The sequence below is a fragment of the Lolium perenne genome, chromosome 7, assembly GCF_019359855.2.
Source record: "Lolium perenne isolate Kyuss_39 chromosome 7, Kyuss_2.0, whole genome shotgun sequence".
NCBI classification, from domain to species: domain Eukaryota; kingdom Viridiplantae; phylum Streptophyta; class Magnoliopsida; order Poales; family Poaceae; genus Lolium; species Lolium perenne.
This window is the reverse complement of record NC_067250.2, coordinates 213,093,175-213,111,872: the sequence shown is the minus strand read 5'-3', so window position 1 is coordinate 213,111,872 and position 18,698 is coordinate 213,093,175. Positions and strand designations below refer to the sequence as shown.

General features: G+C 47.0%; 2 protein-coding genes across 2 annotated transcripts; both read right to left on the bottom strand.

The window, feature by feature from the left end:
• Positions 1-1,100: 1,100 nt before the first annotated feature.
• Positions 1,101-2,692, bottom strand: LOC127314279 (acyl transferase 5). Its single transcript, XM_051344727.2, has one exon. The coding sequence runs from the start codon at positions 2,387-2,389 to the stop codon at positions 1,112-1,114; it is 1,278 nt and encodes a 425-aa protein (XP_051200687.1). The 5' UTR covers positions 2,390-2,692; the 3' UTR covers positions 1,101-1,111.
• An 11,829-nt stretch (positions 2,693-14,521) lies between these two features.
• On the bottom strand, positions 14,522-17,986 carry LOC127314281 (uncharacterized). The gene is made up of 9 exons (XM_051344728.2): positions 17,644-17,986; positions 17,420-17,564; positions 16,493-16,661; positions 16,144-16,405; positions 15,670-15,758; positions 15,370-15,552; positions 15,191-15,276; positions 15,025-15,109; positions 14,522-14,935 (listed from the first exon to the last, which is right to left on the bottom strand). The coding sequence occupies exons 1-9, from the start codon at positions 17,858-17,860 to the stop codon at positions 14,801-14,803; spliced, it is 1,371 nt and encodes a 456-aa protein (XP_051200688.1). The 5' UTR covers positions 17,861-17,986; the 3' UTR covers positions 14,522-14,800.
• Positions 17,987-18,698: the final 712 nt, after the last annotated feature.

The window sequence follows — 18,698 nt, the reverse complement described above, 5'->3', positions numbered from 1 at the left end:
CAGCTGAGGCTTGGACTTTTTTCTTCCCGACCTTGAACCTCCACAGCGCATCCTCTCCTCGGCTTCATCAATAATTTTTGGAAGGCAAGCGATGATTGACAAGTGCTCGCGGGCGTCGTCGTCGCAGGCTGCATCGTCATCAAGCATTTGTTGGATCATCAGTCGTCGATATCCATGTGTATGAGGCAAAACAAATAGTTCGAAATCCATGGCGGCAATGGGGATAACGAACAGCGACTGGCGGCGCCTACCAGAAAAACGATCGAACACCTTCTACGCGCGGAGGAAGGGGGAGTGGCCGCCACGTTCTGGCCAGAGTAGGAGAACCACCGGCGGCGAAAAGGGAGGCGGGGGAGTCAAGCGTCGCGGCAGAGTCCAACGCAGTCGAAGTATTGCGTCGGCAGTCAACCTCCACCACCGCTCAAATCGTTGTCCTAAAAAAAAATTAGAGGACGTGTTTGCGGGATGAGGCCGGAAACAGACGCGGCCCAAAAGCGGCAACTAGCAGCGGCGTCCCTAAACGCTTAATTTGGTGCTCAATCCGGACACGGTTCAAGGAACGCAGCTGGAGATACTCTAATGTGTGTATAGGAGGGAGGGGGACACAGGGGACAAGGATCTCCCCCCTTGCCATATGTCTTCCTTTAGCCACACAGATTACTACTAAAAATTAATAATTTTTTATTTATTGCTAAACATATGACTGTAAAAGATAAATTTTATTTATTGCTAAACATATGTGTGGATCTCAGAATAGTGAATAGTGCATATTTGAAAACTATAAAACCTGCCATATATTTTCGTATGTGTGTAGTGTACAGTTACATTGAGATTTTGCATGTTTGTAGATTTCATCATTGTCTACATTCACGATAATTTTTTAATTTTTTTTGAAATTTAAAACTATGATTTCAGATTTTTTAAAAATAAAGAGCTACATGTAGCTCGGCCTCCGTTTGCATTTTTCGATACATCCGTTTCTACAAAACTTGAGACACTTATTTTTTAAACGGAGGGTGTACCATTTATGTTTATTGTCTTTCTTAGATCAAGGAAACTACTAAGAGAGGACGTGCCTACGCTACATTGTACATTCCCTTATGCATTGCCTCTAGGCAAACTTGGCGAGCTCGGCAGCGAAGATGGCGGCGTGCGGCTCCTCGACGCAGCGGATCAGCACCCGGACGCCCCCGCGCCTGGGCGCCGGCGGCCTGACGACTAGGAGCGTCGCGGCGAAGTTGGCCTTGTCGTCGTGCGGGTACGTATAGAACGCGGGCTCACCGAAACCGTAGTCCACCTCATCGAACCCGAGGCGGCTCGCGTCCGACAGAATCGCCGTGCTGTAGTCCAGCGGCACGTCGTAGCGATAGACGCCGCGTCTCCAGTCCGCGAACCCCGCAGCGACGGCCTCCTTCGCCTCCCGTACTGCGCCGACCAACTCCGCCAGCGCCGACTCCCGGGCGGCCCTGCTGATCCTACCGACGCACCCCAGGTACACGCAGTTGCCGTAGTACCCGTCCACTGCCGGCAGCACGTCGCGGAGGAGGTGTCGCGTGCCGGCAGGGAAGCTGACCCGGACGTCGGCGACGTCCGGGAGCGCCCCCGCCAGTGCCAGCGCGCGGCACTTAAACACGACGGCTGTCACCGCGTCGAAGGTGGAGCAGCCCTCCCCCGCAGCCTGCTTGAACTCTTTCTTGACGCGCTGGATGCTCTCCGCCGAGATGTCCGCCACCTGGGTCACGAGCCGGCTGAACTCCGTGACGACCGCGAAAAACGGAGGCGGCGGGCTGGGCGGGTCAGGGATCAAGTGGCGGTCCCACACCGGAGCCACCGACGGCGCTGGGAGCCCCCGCGCTAGCTCCCCCACAGCCGTCAGGAACCGCGCCGCGCCGTACCCGTCAAACACGGTGTGGCTGAAGGTGATCCCAACGGCGAACCCACCGCAGGTGAACCTCGTCGCCTGAGCCATGAGAATGAGGCCGTCGAGCTTCTCGCCTGGGGGAGGGCGCGGGAGGAGGAGCTCCCCGGGGATGGGCAGAGGGAAGGACTCAAGGCCGTCCACGTCGGCGAGCGCGCAGCTCGCGGCGGCCTCCACGAACCAGACGCCCTCACCAGTGCAGTCCACCGCTAGGCCGGACGGGGTGATGCGACCGGCCACCGGGTAGTACGGCACAAGAGCCCTCGCAAACCCGCTGCGCATCGCGGCCACGGCGGCGCCTTGGTCATCGTGGTCGGCGGAGAGCGAGGACGGGGGAAAGACCTGGATGATGTTGACGAGACCAGAGATGGTCTTGTCGATGCAGGAGAGCGGGAGTGTGCCGCCAGGGGTTGGCCCGGCCGGCGGGATAAGTGCCGGCGGCGACTTGGCAACGGTGGGCTTGCCGGCCATTGACAGCGAGATCGATAAGAGGGTGGCTCAGATTTACAACAGCTAAGATGGAATAGAACTTGAACCGAACCAAGACCGTGGGATTCGGTGCTGCACTGAAACTTAAGCTAAGGTACGTTGGCTGCAAGCATGCTTGAGAGTTGAGAGATGAGGTCCAAGATGACGTCGCCCGCGCAAAACTAACAAAGCTCAGTGAGTCACTGAGATGTCGACAAACCGCAGAAGACGTGAGGCGGTAGAGCGGCAGATGCTCGAGCTGGCCTTGCACGACTTGAGCGGTGGCATTCGGGTCGGAGGGGAACAGCTCGACTGTGGCGCCGGCATGTACAATGGTGATATCTTAGCAGTGCCATGTAGGATAAACGCTGATGTAGAGGAAAGAGAAAGATGAAAAAAGACTTTGCCTTCTCTTAGCTAAGAGATCATCTCTTAGCACAATCTCTCTCACCACAAATTTAGGATGCCCCATTACTAAAGATAAGACTAAAAAATGACCCATTGTACATCATGTTTTATTGTTATATCTAGATTACGTGGCAGGGTTAAGATAAGACAGCCTTATCAACCATTGCACATGCCCTTAGGGCATCTCCAGCGAGCCGCGGGACGCATTTCAGACATCTAAATTGTCTGCGGGGTGTTCGTTTGCTTCGTCTAGCGGACGCAGAAATGGTCATGCGTCCGTTTGCGTCTGGAGCTGGCACCAGCGGGGCGACGCATTTTCGGCGCAGGTCAGAATTCAAAAAAGAGGAACTAGTGTCTACTTTGCATGAAATTACAGCCGCAAATTGAGGGCTGAAACAAGTTCATCACACTTTGCAGATGGTACGGCGCAAAGTGGAGTCCAAAAGGGGCACAACAAGGCCTGAACAGCTATAAAAAAGTCCAAAAGGAGGCCAAGGTGCTGGGCGCATGGCGCCGGCGATCAGGCGTTTCGTGCACGGATTTCGGCGCGCCTCTTCATGAACCAGGCCCTGGTGTCGTCGTCGGCGCTGCTCAAGTCGGCTAGCATGATCCTAGTGTCCTCTGCACGGATCTTGGCCGCGGCGTCCATCCTCCTAGCCTCGGCGTCAAGCAATTTGGCATCAGTGTCTGCCTTTTGGACCTCAATGACCTCTTTCGTGAGGTTGTGGTAGATGGCAGCTGCGGCCTCTTTTTCCAGACGCCTTTTCTCGTCCCTAGTGATACGTCTCCGACCTATCGATAATTTCTTATGTTCCATGCCACATTATTGATGTTATCTACATGTTTTATGCACACTTTATGTCATATTCGTGCATTTTCTGGAACTAACCTATTAACAAGATGCCGAAGTGCCGATTCTTGTTTTCACTGTTTTTGGTTTCAGAAATCCTAGTAACGAAATATTCTCGGAATTGGACGAAATCAACGCCAGGGTCCTATTTTGCCACGAAGCTTCCGAAGTCCGAAGAGGAGACGAAGAGGGGCCACGAGGGGCCACACCCTAGGGCGGCGCGCCCCCCCCCCCCTTGGCCGCGCGGCCCTGTGGTGTGGGGCCCCCGTGCCGCCTCTTGACCTGCCCTTCCGCCTACAAATAGCCTCCGTCGCGAAACCCCCAGTACCGAGAACCACGATACGGAAAACCTTCCAGAGACGCCGCCGCCGCCGATCCCATCTCGGGGGATCCAGGAGATCGCCTCCGGCACCCTGCCGGAGAGGGGAATCATCTCCCGGAGGACTCTACGCCGCCATGGTCGCCTCCGGTGTGATGTGTGAGTAGTCTACCCCTGGACTATGGGTCCATAGCAGTAGCTAGATGGTTGTCTTCTCCCCATTGTGCTATCATTGTCGGATCTTGTGAGCTGCCTAACATGATCAAGATCATCTATCTGTAATTCTATATGTTGCGTTTGTTGGGATCCGATGAATAGAGAATACTTGTTATGTTGATTATCAAAGTTATATCTATGTGTTGTTTATGATCTTGCATGCTCTCCGTTACTAGTAGATGCTCTGGCCAAGTAGATGCTTGTAACTCCAAGAGGGAGTATTTATGCTCGATAGTAGGTTCATGCCTGCATTGACACAGGGACGATGACAGAAAGTTCTAAGGTTGTGTTGTGCTTGTTGCCACTAGGGATAAAACATTGATGCTATGTCTAAGGATGTAGTTGTTGATTACATTACGCACCATACTTAATGCAATTGTCTGTTGCTTTGCAACTTAATACTGGAGGGGGTTCGGATGATAACCTGAAGGTGGACTTTTTAGGCATAGATGCATGCTGGATGGCGGTCTATGCACTTTGTCGTAATGCCCAATTAAATCTCACTATACTCATCATGATATGTATGTGCATGGTCATGTCCTCTTTATTTGTCAATTGCCCAACTGTAATTTGTTCACCCAACATGCTGTTTATCTTATGGGAGAGACACCTCTAGTGAACTGTGGACCCCGGTCCAATTCACTTTACTGAAATACAATCTACTGCAATACTTGTTCTACTGTTTTCTGCAAACAATCATCTTCCACACAATACGGTTAATCCTTTGTTACAGCAAGCCGGTGAGATTGACAACCTCACTGTTTCGTTGGGGCAAAGTACTTTGGTTGTGTTGTGCAGGTTCCACGTTGGCGCCGGAATCCACGGTGTTGCGCCGCACTACATCCCGCCGCCATCAACCTTCAACGTGCTTCTTGGCTCCTACTGGTTCGATAACCTTGGTTTCATACTGAGGGAAACTTGCCGCTGTACGCATCACACCTTCCTCTTGGGGTTCCCAACGGACGCGTGTTGAACGCGTATCAAGCAGCTTTTTCTGGCGCCGTTGCCGGGGAGATCAAGACACGCTGCAAGGGGAGTCTCCACTTCTCAATCTCTTTACTTTGTTTTTGTCTTGCTTAGTTTTATTTACTACTTTGTTTGCTGCACTAAATCAAAATACAAAAAAATTAGTTGCTAGTTTTACTTTATTTGCTATCTTGTTTGCTATATCAAAAACACAAAAAAATTAGTTACTTGCATTTACTTTACTTGATTCATCATGTTTCCTTTTAATTTTACCACAAAAGACATACCGGTAGGACGTGGGTCTATAGTTTGGAGAAATAATATAGAAGAATTCTTCAATCATGTTAGTACCATTGAAAATTTTGAAGATAGACACTTGGTAGACCTTGCGCCTACTTATGAAATTTCTGCGCATTTAGTTACTTTGTTGGAAACTAAATTTGTTAATCTTAATCCTATAATCCAACACATGTTTCTCACACTTGGTGATATGGAAGAAGGGGAAAAGAAAGATTTTGTTTTAGAAACCCTTCTTAGAGAATTTGGTGGTCTAGCAAGAGAAGCTAGAAAGGTCGTTGCTAAATTTAATATGCTTGGTTCGCATACTAATTTTGTTAGTCTCCTTGAAAAGATGGACATGGATAGAATAAGATACACTAATAATATTGATGATGGTGGGGAGATCAAAGCACCAATACCATGTAAGCTCCTAGCTATGAATGATGCACTAGAAAATAACTATGCTTGGCTTGTTCCTGAAAATCTGTTTGATGAGAGTAGCACGCCTAAGACTAATGAAAAGGGAGATGCTAAAACTTATGTATCTAATATACTATGCCTGGTTGAGAAAACTCCGCACCCCGCTGAGAATGCACCACCCTTCGATAATACTTGATACACACTTTCTGCGCCTAGCTGAAAGGCGTTAAAGAAAAGCGCTTATGGGAGACAACCCATATTTTTACCTACAGTACTTTGTTTTTATTTTGTGTCTTGGAAGTTGTTTACTACTGTAGCAACCTCTCCTTATCTTAGTTTTGTGTTTTATTGTGCCAAGTAAAGTCGTTGATAGAAAAGTTCATACTAGATTTGGATTACTGCGCAGAAACAGATTTCTTTGCTGTCACGAATCTGGGCTGTTTTCCCCTGTAGGTAACTCATAAAATTATGCCAATTTACGTGTGTGATCCTCAGATATGTACGCAACTTTCATTCAATTTGGGCATTTTCATTTGAGCAAGTCTGGTGCCATTTTAAAATTCGTCAATACGAACTGTTCTGTTTTGACAGATTCTGCCTTTTATTTCGCATTGCCTCTTTTGCTATGTTGGATGAATTTCTTTGATCCACTAATGTCCAGTAGCTTTATGCAATGTCCAGAAGTGTTAAGAATGATTGTGTCACCTCTGAATATGTTAATTTTTATTGTGCACTAACCCTCTAATGAGTTGTTTCGAGTTTGGTGTGGAGGAAGTTTTCAAGGATCAAGAGAGGAGTATGATGCAACATGATCAAGGAGAGTGAAAGCTCTAAGCTTGGGGATGCCCCGGTGGTTCACCCCTGCATATATCAAGAAGACTCAAGCGTCTAAGCTTGGGGATGCCCAAGGCATCCCCTTCTTCATCGACAACATTATCAGGTTCCTCCCCTGAAACTATATTTTTATTCCATCACATCTTATGTGCTTTGCTTGGAGCGTCGGTTTGTTTTTGTTTTTTTGTTTTGTTTGAATAAAATGGATCCTAGCATTCACTTTATGGGAGAGAGACACGCTCCGCTGTAGCATATGGACAAGTATGTCCTTAGTTTCTACTCATAGTATTCATGGCGAAGTTTCTTCTTCGTTAAATTGTTATATGGTTGGAATTGGAAAATGATACATGTAGTAATTGCTATTAATGTCTTGGGTAATGTGATACTTGGCAATTGTTGTGCTCATGTTTAAGCTCTTGCATCATATACTTTGCACCCATTAATGAAGAAATACATAGAGCATGCTAAAATTTGGTTTGCATATTTGGTCTCTCTAAGGTCTAGATAATTTCTAGTATTGAGTTTGAACAACAAGGAAGACGGTGTAGAGTCTTATAATGTTTACAATATGTCTTTTATGTGAGTTTTGCTGCACCGGTTCATCCTTGTGTTTGTTTCAAATAAGCCTTGCTAGCCTAAACCTTGTATCGAGAGGGAATACTTCTCATGCATCCAAAATACTTGAGCCAACCACTATGCCATTTGTGTCCACCATACCTACCTACTACATGGTATTTTCCGCCATTCCAAAGTAAATTGCTTGAGTGCTACCTTTAAAATTCCATCATTCACCTTTGCAATATATAGCTCATGGGACAAATAGCTTAAAAACTATTGTGGTATTGAATATGTAATTATGCACTTTATCTCTTATTAAGTTGCTTGTTGTGCGATAACCATGTTCACTGGGGACGCCATCAACTACTCTTTGTTGAATTTCATGTGAGTTGCTATGCATGTTCGTCTTGTCTGAAGTAAGAGAGATCTACCACCTTATGGTTAAGCATGCATATTGTTAGAGAAGAACATTGGGCCGCTAACTAAAGCCATGATCCATGGTGGAAGTTTCAGTTTTGGACATATATCCTCAATCTCAAATGAGAAAATTATTAATTGTTGTTACATGCTTATGCATAAAAGAGGAGTCCATTATCTGTTGTCTATGTTGTCCCGGTATGGATGTCTAAGTTGAGAATAATCAATAGCGAGAAATCCAATGCGAGCTTTCTCCTTAGACCTTTGTACAGGCGGCATAGAGGTACCCCTTTGTGACACTTGGTAAAAACATGTGCATTGTGATGATCCGGTAGTCCAAGCTAATTAGGACAAGGTGCGGGCACTATTAGTATACTATGCATGAGGCTTGCAACTTATAAGATATAATTTACATGATACATATGCTTTATTACTACCGTTGACAAAATTGTTTCATGTTTTCAAAACCAAAGCTCTAGCACAAATATAGCAATCGATGCTTTTCCTCTATGGAGGACAATTCTTTTACTTTCAATGTTGAGTCAGTTCACCTATTTCTCTCCACCTCAAGAAGCAAACACTTGTGTGAACTGTGCATTGATTCCTACATACTTGCTTATTGCACTTATTATATTACTCTATGTTGACAACTATCCATGAGATATACATGTTATAAGTTGAAAGCAACCGCTGAAACTTAATCTTCCTTTGTGTTGCTTCAATGCCTTTACTTTGAATTATTGCTTTATGAGTTAACTCTTATGCAAGACTTATTGATGCTTGTCTTGAAGTGCTATTCATGAAAAGTCTTTGCTATATGATTCACTTGTTTACTCATGTCATATACATTGTTTTGATCGCTGCATTCACTACATATGCTTTACAAATAGTATGATCAAGGTTATGATGGCATGTCACTCCAGAAATTATCTGTGTTATCGTTTTACCTGCTCGGGACGAGCAGAACTAAGCTTGGGGATGCTGATACGTCTCCGACGTATCGATAATTTCTTATGTTCCATGCCACATTATTGATGTTATCTACATGTTTTATGCACACTTTATGTCATATTCGTGCATTTTCTGGAACTAACCTATTAACAAGATGCCGAAGTGCCAGTTGTTGTTTTCTGCTATTTTTGGTTTCAGAAATCCTAGTAACGAAATATTCTCGGAATTGGACGAAATCAACGCCCAGGGTCCTATTTTGCCACGAAGCTTCCAGAAGTCCGAAGAGGAGACGAAGAGGGGCCACGAGGGGGCCACACCCTAGGGCGGCGCGGCCCCCCCCTTGGCCGCGCGGCCCTGTGGTGTGGGGCCCCCGTGCCGCCTCTTGACCTGCCCTTCCGCCTACAAATAGCCTCCGTCGCGAAACCCCGATCGAGAACCACGATACGGAAAACCTTCCGAGACGCCGCCGCCGCCGATCCCATCTCGGGGATCCAGGAGATCGCCTCCGGCACCCTGCCGGAGAGGGGAATCATCTCCCGGAGGACTCTACGCCGCCATGGTCGCCTCCGGTGTGATGTGTGAGTAGTCTACCCCTGGACTATGGGTCCATAGCAGTAGCTAGATGGTTGTCTTCTCCCCATTGTGCTATCATTGTCGGATCTTGTGAGCTGCCTAACATGATCAAGATCATCTATCTGTAATTCTATATGTTGCGTTTGTTGGGATCCGATGAATAGAGAATACTTGTTATGTTGATTATCAAAGTTATATCTATGTGTTGTTTATGATCTTGCATGCTCTCCGTTACTAGTAGATGCTCTGGCCAAGTAGATCCTTGTAACTCCAAGAGGGAGTATTTATGCTCGATAGTGGGTTCATGCCTGCATTGACACAGGACGATGTGAGAGAAAGTTCTAAGGTTGTGTTGTCTTGTTGCCACTAGGGATAAAACATTGATGCTATGTCTAAGGATGTAGTTGTTGATTACATTACGCACCATACTTAATGCAATTGTCTGTTGCTTTGCAACTTAATACTGGAGGGGGTTCGGATGATAACCTGAAGGTGGACTTTTTAGGCATAGATGCATGCTGGATGGCGGTCTATGTACTTTGTCGTAATGCCCAATTAAATCTCACTATACTCATCATGATATGTATGTGCATGGTCATGCCCTCTTTATTTGTCAATTGCCCAACTGTAATTTGTTCACCCAACATGCTGTTTATCTTATGGGAGAGACACCTCTAGTGAACTGTGGACCCCGGTCCAATTCTCTTTACTGAAATACAATCTACTGCAATACTTGTTCTACTGTTTTCTGCAAACAATCATCTTCCACACAATACGGTTAATCCTTTGTTACAACAAGCCGGTGAGATTGACAACCTCACTGTTTCGTTGGGGCAAAGTACTTTGGTTGTGTTGTGCAGGTTCCACGTTGGCGCCGGAATCCCTGGTGTTGCGCCGCACTACATCCCGCCGCCATCAACCTTCAACGTGCTTCTTGGCTCCTACTGGTTCGATAACCTTGGTTTCATACTGAGGGAAACTTGCCGCTGTACGCATCACACCTTCCTCTTGGGGTTCCCAACGGACGCGTGTTGAACGCGTATCACCTAGCAGCCAAGGCGGTAAGATTGTCGGCCATTATCTTCTCCATGCTCTGGGTGAACGCAATGGCCTGCGCCTCCCGGGCTAGATCGGCCTTGGTAGCCTTATGGCCGCGTGTACGAGGTGGAAGGGCTTGGCGGCCATGATCGTCATCTTCGCTGTCGAGGTTGACCGCTGTCCCATTCTTCACAGCTTCATCGTAGGCCGCAAAGCTTGTCCTCCACTTTTGCGCGTCCTTGAGCTTGTCCCAGCAATGAACCATATGGTAGCCCTTCTTATGCACTGCCTTGAACCTCTCCAAGGCCCGGGATACCTGCAATCACGCCAAAGCCGCTAATGATGTACATAGAATGATATACATCAAATAGAATGCTCAAGGTTGTCTCTTGCTTACCGCTGACATGACGCCAGCGCCGCTAACAGGGTTGTTTTTGCAATGTGGCCGAGCAGAACTTGCTTGTCTCTTGTTTGATGTAGTTCCATCTTTTTCTGAGGGACTCTTCTTCTCGTTGTACTCATGCATGACCTTGGCCCAATACACCTTGCCCTTTTGTTGTGCGCCATTGATGCAGTCATGGCTTGTTGCGAGCCACGCGGTCGCATAGGCACTTGTCCTCGTCGTCGATGAATCCTTGTGTCCTGTGGCTCTCCCCCTTCTTCTTGGTAGCATTATCCGTGGTGAGGAAAGGCTCTGTTGGCACGTCGTCAAAGTCGTCGACGCACACAGGTGTTGGATGCGTTTCAGTGCCGAACAGCCGTGCGTTAGCGATGTCCTCCGCATCTTGCGTCGGTGCCCATTCATGCTACAGGCATGTCCCGACCCGGTCGTTGCCAACGAAGCCGCCGCCAAAGATCATGGCCTCGATGTCTGTCTCATGGCGGTCCTTCCAATAGTCCTACGAATGACCGCACGTCAGACGGATGATAAACGACAATCGCACACATTGAGAGAGCTCACGTACCGGGTCGTCCATCGTCGAGGCAGGCGATGTCGTATCGTCGAACAGGTTGCGGGGCTCCGGCATCCTCTCCTCCGGCAGGTGGCGCGTCTTGTGTGTCGCGCCCGGGAAGGAGTCACCGCTTCTAGGCGTCCAGTTGAGGTCGGGAACCGGCGCCCCGTTGAACTGTACCGACGCGTCGTTGAACTGCACCGGCGCCACGCCGGAGCCGAACCGCGACGCCGGGTGGCCCTGCAAGGGAGCGGGATTTCCAGGACGCAGCTGCAAACTTACCGAGCTCACCGAGGAGGCTGGAGGAGCGACGCCGGCGATCCCCTCTCGCTTGACGAGCATGTAGCCCTCCACTATGGTCGGATGGAGGGCTACTTGCGTGACACCGGCTTTCATCTGCATCTGCCACGACTGCTGGTTGACGGCCGCAGCAGTCTTGTCCTTCAGGTTCTTGCGCCGGCCGCGACGCTTCGCGGCCTCGACGCTTTTCTCCTCCTTGGAGAGCACCTTCTTTGCCGCCTTCGGCTTTGCCTCCCGGCCGCCGGTGGCGGCCCGCTTTGCTTCCGCCGGAGCTGCAGCCTCCATTGTGGCTATGGTCGTGGCTATGGGGGAGCGTGGGGCGGCGGCGGGTGCGAGGGTTTGCTCGGCATCCATGGTGGTGGCTGCGGTGGCGAGGACGTCCATCGCTTCTGGACTGCTCGCGCCGGTCTAGTTTGATATTTCGCGCGGGGAATGGCCACTTGCGGGAATAATATCGGCCTCCCTGCCACTGACGGGCAGGTCCTACGTCTTTTTCGGCGGACACTCGGCGCGACCGCGGAGCGTCCGTGGAGACGGAAACCTGGCACATATTTGGGCCAGGTTTGCGTCGCCGCGGACGGCCCAGTCACTTTGCGTCGCCCCGCTGGAGCAGGGTCCAGACGCATTTCCGGTCACGGCGGACGCAAATGGTCGCTGAGCATCCGTTTGCGTCTCGCCGCTGGAGATGCCCTTATCGGAAGAGAACGGCATATGTCCGGTCAAAATTTTAATCATTTCGTAAATGTTTGATAGTTAATAAATCCCTGACAGCGGGTCCAGGTGTCAAAATTTTAATGCTTTCTGGAAATTACAAAAAATAAATAAAACATGTAAAATTCTAATTCATTTCAAATCATAAAATGTGTATAATAAATCAAAATAATCGCGAAAGCAAGATCTATCTATTGAAATTTTAATAATGGGTGCTTATTGAAAAAATCCAATTATTCAATTAACCTTGATTATGAAATTTTGTATTATTCTAAAAAAATACTATAACCATAAATATTTAATGGTACTTATATCATACTTTCTAAACTCAACTAAACATGTAAAATGTAATCCTATTTCACGTATTCGTATTAAGCGTTCATTTAACAACATTTAAAATCCGAATTCAATATCATTTCTTAAATTATTTTGAAGTAAGAAAAGTTAAGAAAACACTTTAAACCAAGTGCAATTTGCAAGATGAAACCATTACCTAAATTCAATATCATTAGTCAAAAACTGTTTAAAAATTATATCCAGAAATAAGAAACTATAATTCAAACTTATAACCCTAAGAAGTAAAAATTCTCAAAACCCTAGAAAGAATAAAAGGAGTGATTGTCCTATCTTAATCAACCATTTTAGAACCATTAATGAACAAGTAAAATGCACGTGCCTATTCTATTTACAAACCCTAGATGCATGTCAGGATGTTAACACCATGTCTTCGTCCTTAATAATTTATGTGATCCACTAATAGGACCTTAATAAGAACCCTAACTGTGTACTCAACTTGTGATCCACTAAAAAACTATTATGCATTGTGATAGTGTAGATAATATATTCTTCTACATTCCTTGTTCATGTTCTAACCAATACTTACAAGTACCCCATGCAGACTTCCAGGTGATAATTTCATGTCATTAACCTTAATCACCATTGCCTGATAAGTATATACTATACTAAGAGGGAACTGACCTCTTTTTTGTGAGAGTTTTGGATTTCTTTGGGGTTACCATCGAGCTAACACGTACGTACGTCACTTTGTGGTTTGTTCTGCAGTAATTTTTCAGGTGTACAATTGGGTGTTGTGTTATTCCGCGCTCCCTTTTCTCTGTTCTGTGCTTGGCTTCGTTTTTTCCTAGGTGGTTGTAGCAACTTATTTAAACCACTTTGACCAGTTTTGTCTGGTACATGGCCTCTGTCTCGAGAAATGCTTCTGCTTCGGCGTTCCTCCCTTGAAAAAATTATGTGCGCGTCAAACACAACAAAGGTGGAGATCTTCCCTATATGTTCGTAAGCGGGGGCACGATCGTAATTTCAGTGCAGCTCCAGTATGGCCCGCGTTGTCTTGTACCTATTTTTTGTACGTATCTAGGATCACGTGTGCCTACCGAAATGGAAAGGCCATTGGCGTCTCCGCCTGCCTCGCCCCACCATTTCTCCCCAAAAAAGGAAGGAGAAAACCGTCGTCCCTCCGCCACTTCGTCTTCTCCGCTCCTCCACTTCGAGCGGTTCGAATCTGCTTCTTCTCCACGCGTTCATCTCGAATCCGAGGGTGATGGAGGGTAGGAGCGGAGCACCGCGGGCGGACGCCGCTTCTCTAGTCAGGAACACCGACGTGGCGGAGCCAGATGTGGTTGTGGAGGGCGGAGGGAGCCATCGTGGTGCGGCCGCGTCGGGCGGTTTGGTGGTGAAGGCGGCGGATGAGGAGGAGCTCGAATTTGGCGACGCAACCATGCCAGGTCTGAATGTGCTGCCGGCGGGCGACCCTCCGGTATGTGATGTCCTCTCAACTCATCATCTTCTTCACCCTTCTCTGGTGGTGATTAGGATTAGATCAAACCGAACCACAGACGAACCCTAGGTTTTGTGATTAGAGTGTGATTAAACCGGACCAGATGGATCTAGCAGATTGTCCTAGGGTTTGTGACAGTTGGTTAGTAGCGATTATAGTTCGATTTTGCATAATTTTTTTGGATTCAGTGTTCCAATCGGGTCAGAGAAAGATGCGGTGATATGAATCAGGTTTGTTAACACTTAACAAATGCTTCTGCGTACATGACAGTATCATCTGATCTTCATAGGGGCAGCGGACGAGAAGATGCGGTTCTTGTTTACCTTTTCTAGTGCTAGCCGACCAACACAACCTCGAGTAATAAACAAAGGCAATAAGGTTCTCATTTAGTACGAGATTCACTGCACAGTTCACAGTTCGGTGGTGAAAAGATTCAGGGACAGCATGAACCACAAACTTGCAGCGACACGTATAAACGGAAATGGAGGCAAGGAAAACAAAATGATTAACCGCGCTCTTTACAAGGCACAAGGATATGTTCAAGAAAAAAAAAACTTCTGTATCGCAGAATCACCATAGTATGTGGCAGAAATGCAGCCTCTTTACATGTCTATAGGATGTGTTACCCTCGGTTGAACAATCTATTCTTTTACTTAATAACAGAAACCACACCACACACCAGTATGCTACACCCGTGGTCAGATCGTGGATAATGTGCACCGTAACCACATGAGGATCCAATGGCCAAAAGCCGAGAAACAAAATGCGTCAACCCATTATGCTACGAACAGAACACCCTTCAGGTCTAGTTGTGAAGTCTATCCTACAGGCTACGTGTGTTTTGCCGGGTGTGTTTTCTCCAGCGCCTGAGCATATGAATGCAACCCCCAGCAGATAAAAGGCCACAGGCTGCAAGGCCTAGAATGGTTGAATTGGCGATGTTTCGATGGTAGGCGCCCTGCAGATAAAAAAATTCAACAGAATGCTCTCAACCTCTGTGTAAACATACAGGCACATTAGTGGTTACTGCCAAGAGATGGCAGCTACCTGTAAGAGGAAAACGAAGATAGGTGCATTTGCCAATGCTAGCGAAAAGCTCATCATGCCCCCACGTAGTTCGTTTGGCAGGTACCTTCAGCAGTGTCAGCCATGTAAGCAGAAAGCTTTAACAAGTGATGACTTCAACTTAAATTATGAACACTATTCCACTTACATTGTCCTAAATCTTGCTAGTGAAGGTAAAATAAAGCCCACGCATGCGTGGAAGATGCAGAACAGTATCACCAGTGTCCCAATCTCCTGTTCAAAGAAACAGGACTTGTTAAACTCATGGGACAAACTCTATATGATACATGCATGTTGCCTTGCAGATACATGGGTATTATCGTATACCTGGTAATCATAAGCCACAATCGACAAAGCAAGCCCAGCGGCAATGTATGCTGTTGTCAGGCTATCCTCGTTCTGGAGAGGAGCCATGGCTCCATAAAACCATGGAAAAGCAGCACTTCCAAGCATTCTTGAGACTAGGAAACATGGGTAGATTAGGGACAGCGGAGCATCCCTTCCATCAGCCTGTTATAGTAACAGATCTATGAGTGTGCAAGTGTGACTTCAGTCTTTAATCAAAACCATAGTCAAACAGAACTGCATAAGGAAGACTAGGAGAAAAAACTTTGGTATAACCCATACCACTATTGTTGGTGTCCACAGAAACCAAAAGGCTGATACAGAGAACTGGACACTTGCTTGAGCTAAGACCAGGATCAGCACTCTTTTGTCTGAAACAAGCAGCAAATTCTTGTGAGGGATGAAAATGAAACGTTTAAGCACCTAAAAGTTTGACTGGATGCTGTACTACACTTCATAGGAATACATCACAAGTTCCATTTATCACATCTTAAGTTCAGTAAAACTTTCTTTTAATGAACCATCACAGCTCCTACTGCGAGCATAGTTCAAGAAACCCATATCAGACAACGAAGATAGAAATCTCAATAGTCTAAAACGCAAAGCATGAAGCTACGACAGACAACTTTATATCATTATCTGCTCCATGCTTTACATATTCATGGATATTGCTTTGTTGATGGTATTAAAGAGTTATTAACTGAAATGATACAGAAAGCATGGAAAATTAGGCAAGAAGGTATACTCACCACTCACCTCTGAGGACATGAGCAAAAAAGGATTTTTGGTAGCTTCCAATGACGGATGCATGCTGATTTGTACTGGTAACTGGTGCTTTTCTGATATACAGTATTCCTATTGTTGACACTAAGGCTGCAAACAAGTACGGAAGCAAGATTCCTTTGTCATCATCATCAAGCAATAAATTTGTGATTCCTTGACTTCCAACTAGAGAGACCGATTCGAAGAACGTCATCAGCCAAAAGGTATCAAACAGCGAATCTTGCTTCTGGCCTTGCTGAAAATTCAGGACAAATCGGTTGAAACTGGGATCACATTGAAGAAGGTAGTAATAGCAACAAAAGATGTTTAAAAGAACATAAACCTTCTCATGCTCTAGGACAATCCATGTCTCAAAACAGAACGAGAACATTGAAGAAGCAAGAGCCAAAATGAAATTGTTGATCCATGAACAACGAAGGCCACTGAAACTTTTGAAGGCACCCACCACAAGCTGAAGCATCCAGTAAAATATGCAAGCACGCTGTGGTCCTCTACGAACATTAGTAAACAAAATGTTATGCCAATACGAGCGATAAAAATAGACTCTCATTTAACACTAGATCAACTGACAGCAAGAAGAACTAGTGCAACTGATGGACCTTAAATCTACAGGGATTCACATAATAGTAAGCGTAACATATTATCAGACTATAGTACATGGACCAACTGATGGAACAGAAGTATACCCAGAGACACAATATACAAACACTTAATTATACCAAGTTATAGATTGTCCTTGGTATACTCTACATTATCAAAATCTCACCCTGATGTTTTCCTTGAAGGAGAATGAAGACATACCTTAAAGGAGAATGAAATAGTAACAAAAATAGTGCTAAAGGGGTGTGTACATTTATAAATAGGTTAGTAATACATTTATAGTGCACCTTATTCTAAAAGCTTATCTGAGGTGAAGCACAAATGGACAAACATAACTTTAGTATCGACATGGATCAATACTCTTTAGATAATATGGAATCAGTCGGTCTAATATCCAAAACCATGTATAATTGGCTAGATTTCTTCTATTTTAACTAGTATTTCATATGGGTGCACACCTAATATAAAAATGGGGCATTGCATTCGGTTCAAACATTGGAATCTGATTGGGAGCGTTTTTTAACTGCAGTGCTATGTCACTAAAATATGCAGGTTTTGAACAATCCACACAAAACGTCCCACCATCTAAAGACGAAAATTCATGATCTACATCAACAACTCATAGTTAATTTATTAAAGAAAAACTCACAGTTTGTCGGCGACAATGCCAGAGGCACCGCCAAGAAAGAGCGCCGCGACCGTGGCAGCCGCAAGGCGCGCGGCCATCTGCTCCCTGCCGAACCCGCACCGCGCAAACTCATCCTCCCCGAATACCAACTGGATCCCCTCCACCACTACATGCCAAGAACCACCACCATTAGAGTCCACCCTCGCTGCTGATCCGAAGTGCTGGGGATTCAGGGCTGTGCTTACCGGATGCAAGGGAGAAGAGGAGCAGGAAGGCGCGGCGGAAGCGGATGAAGGGGGTGGTTCCGACGTCGAAGGGGGAGGGGGACGACGGGGCGACGACGGCGGAGTGCCACCGGGAGAAGTGGGGGAGGAGGAGGACGGCGGCGAGTGAGGCGGCGGCGAGCAGAGGGTAGGCGAGGGGCGTGAGCACCCACTCCTCCCTCTCGATCACCACCCCCATCGGCGGGATTCGATCCGCGGCGGGGCGGGATCCGGAAGCGGTGGCGCCGGCACGGTGGTTTGTGGCGAGGTGACGTTTCCGGCGACACGGAATGGTGGTCGCGGAGAGGGGATGTTTGGGCCGATACTGAAAAGTAATTGGGCTCTACAAGCTATGACATTGTGGGCTTCTCTTTGACTTGCTAATATCTTCATTTCTTTGAGTATTGTGTTTTGCTCTCTTTTTAAAAACACAAGACAAAAGACTTTCCATTTTCACAAACTAAGGAAAGATAATTAATCTGCGAAAACCAGACAAAAACTGTCAAAACCAACTTAGAGCATCCGCCCATAGAAAAATAATCGCTAGTTTAAGGGTTCAGACTGAAAAATGATGCCGATCGTAAAAGGGCCGAAACCGAAAAAAAAATTCGGGCCGAGACCGAAAACCCGGCATGTATTTGTAGGGGTCGCTCGAGCGAACCGAGCGCTCGATCCATATCTAGATGCGCTGAAATTTCAGCTGACGTAACTGATCGCTCTCTTCCTCCCCGCGCCGCCACCACACTCCACCGCCGCACTGCCCGATTCGCCGGAACCCCACATCCCAGAGCTAGCGCAGGTCGCCCCACACCCCGCCTGCTGTTCCTTGCCCACCTCCGGGTGCCGGCCCCGCCGCTACCGCTCCGTCCGAATCGAGGATGAGCTCGGGCGACGAGTTCGTCGATGTGGATCTGTCGGATTTATCAAGCTCGGATGATTCCGACCTCGACGAGCTGCTCCAGGACGACGAGATGGAGGCCACCATGCTCCTCCTCTCCGTGAAGGAGCTGGAGGACCGCGCGAAGCTGCTGAATCAG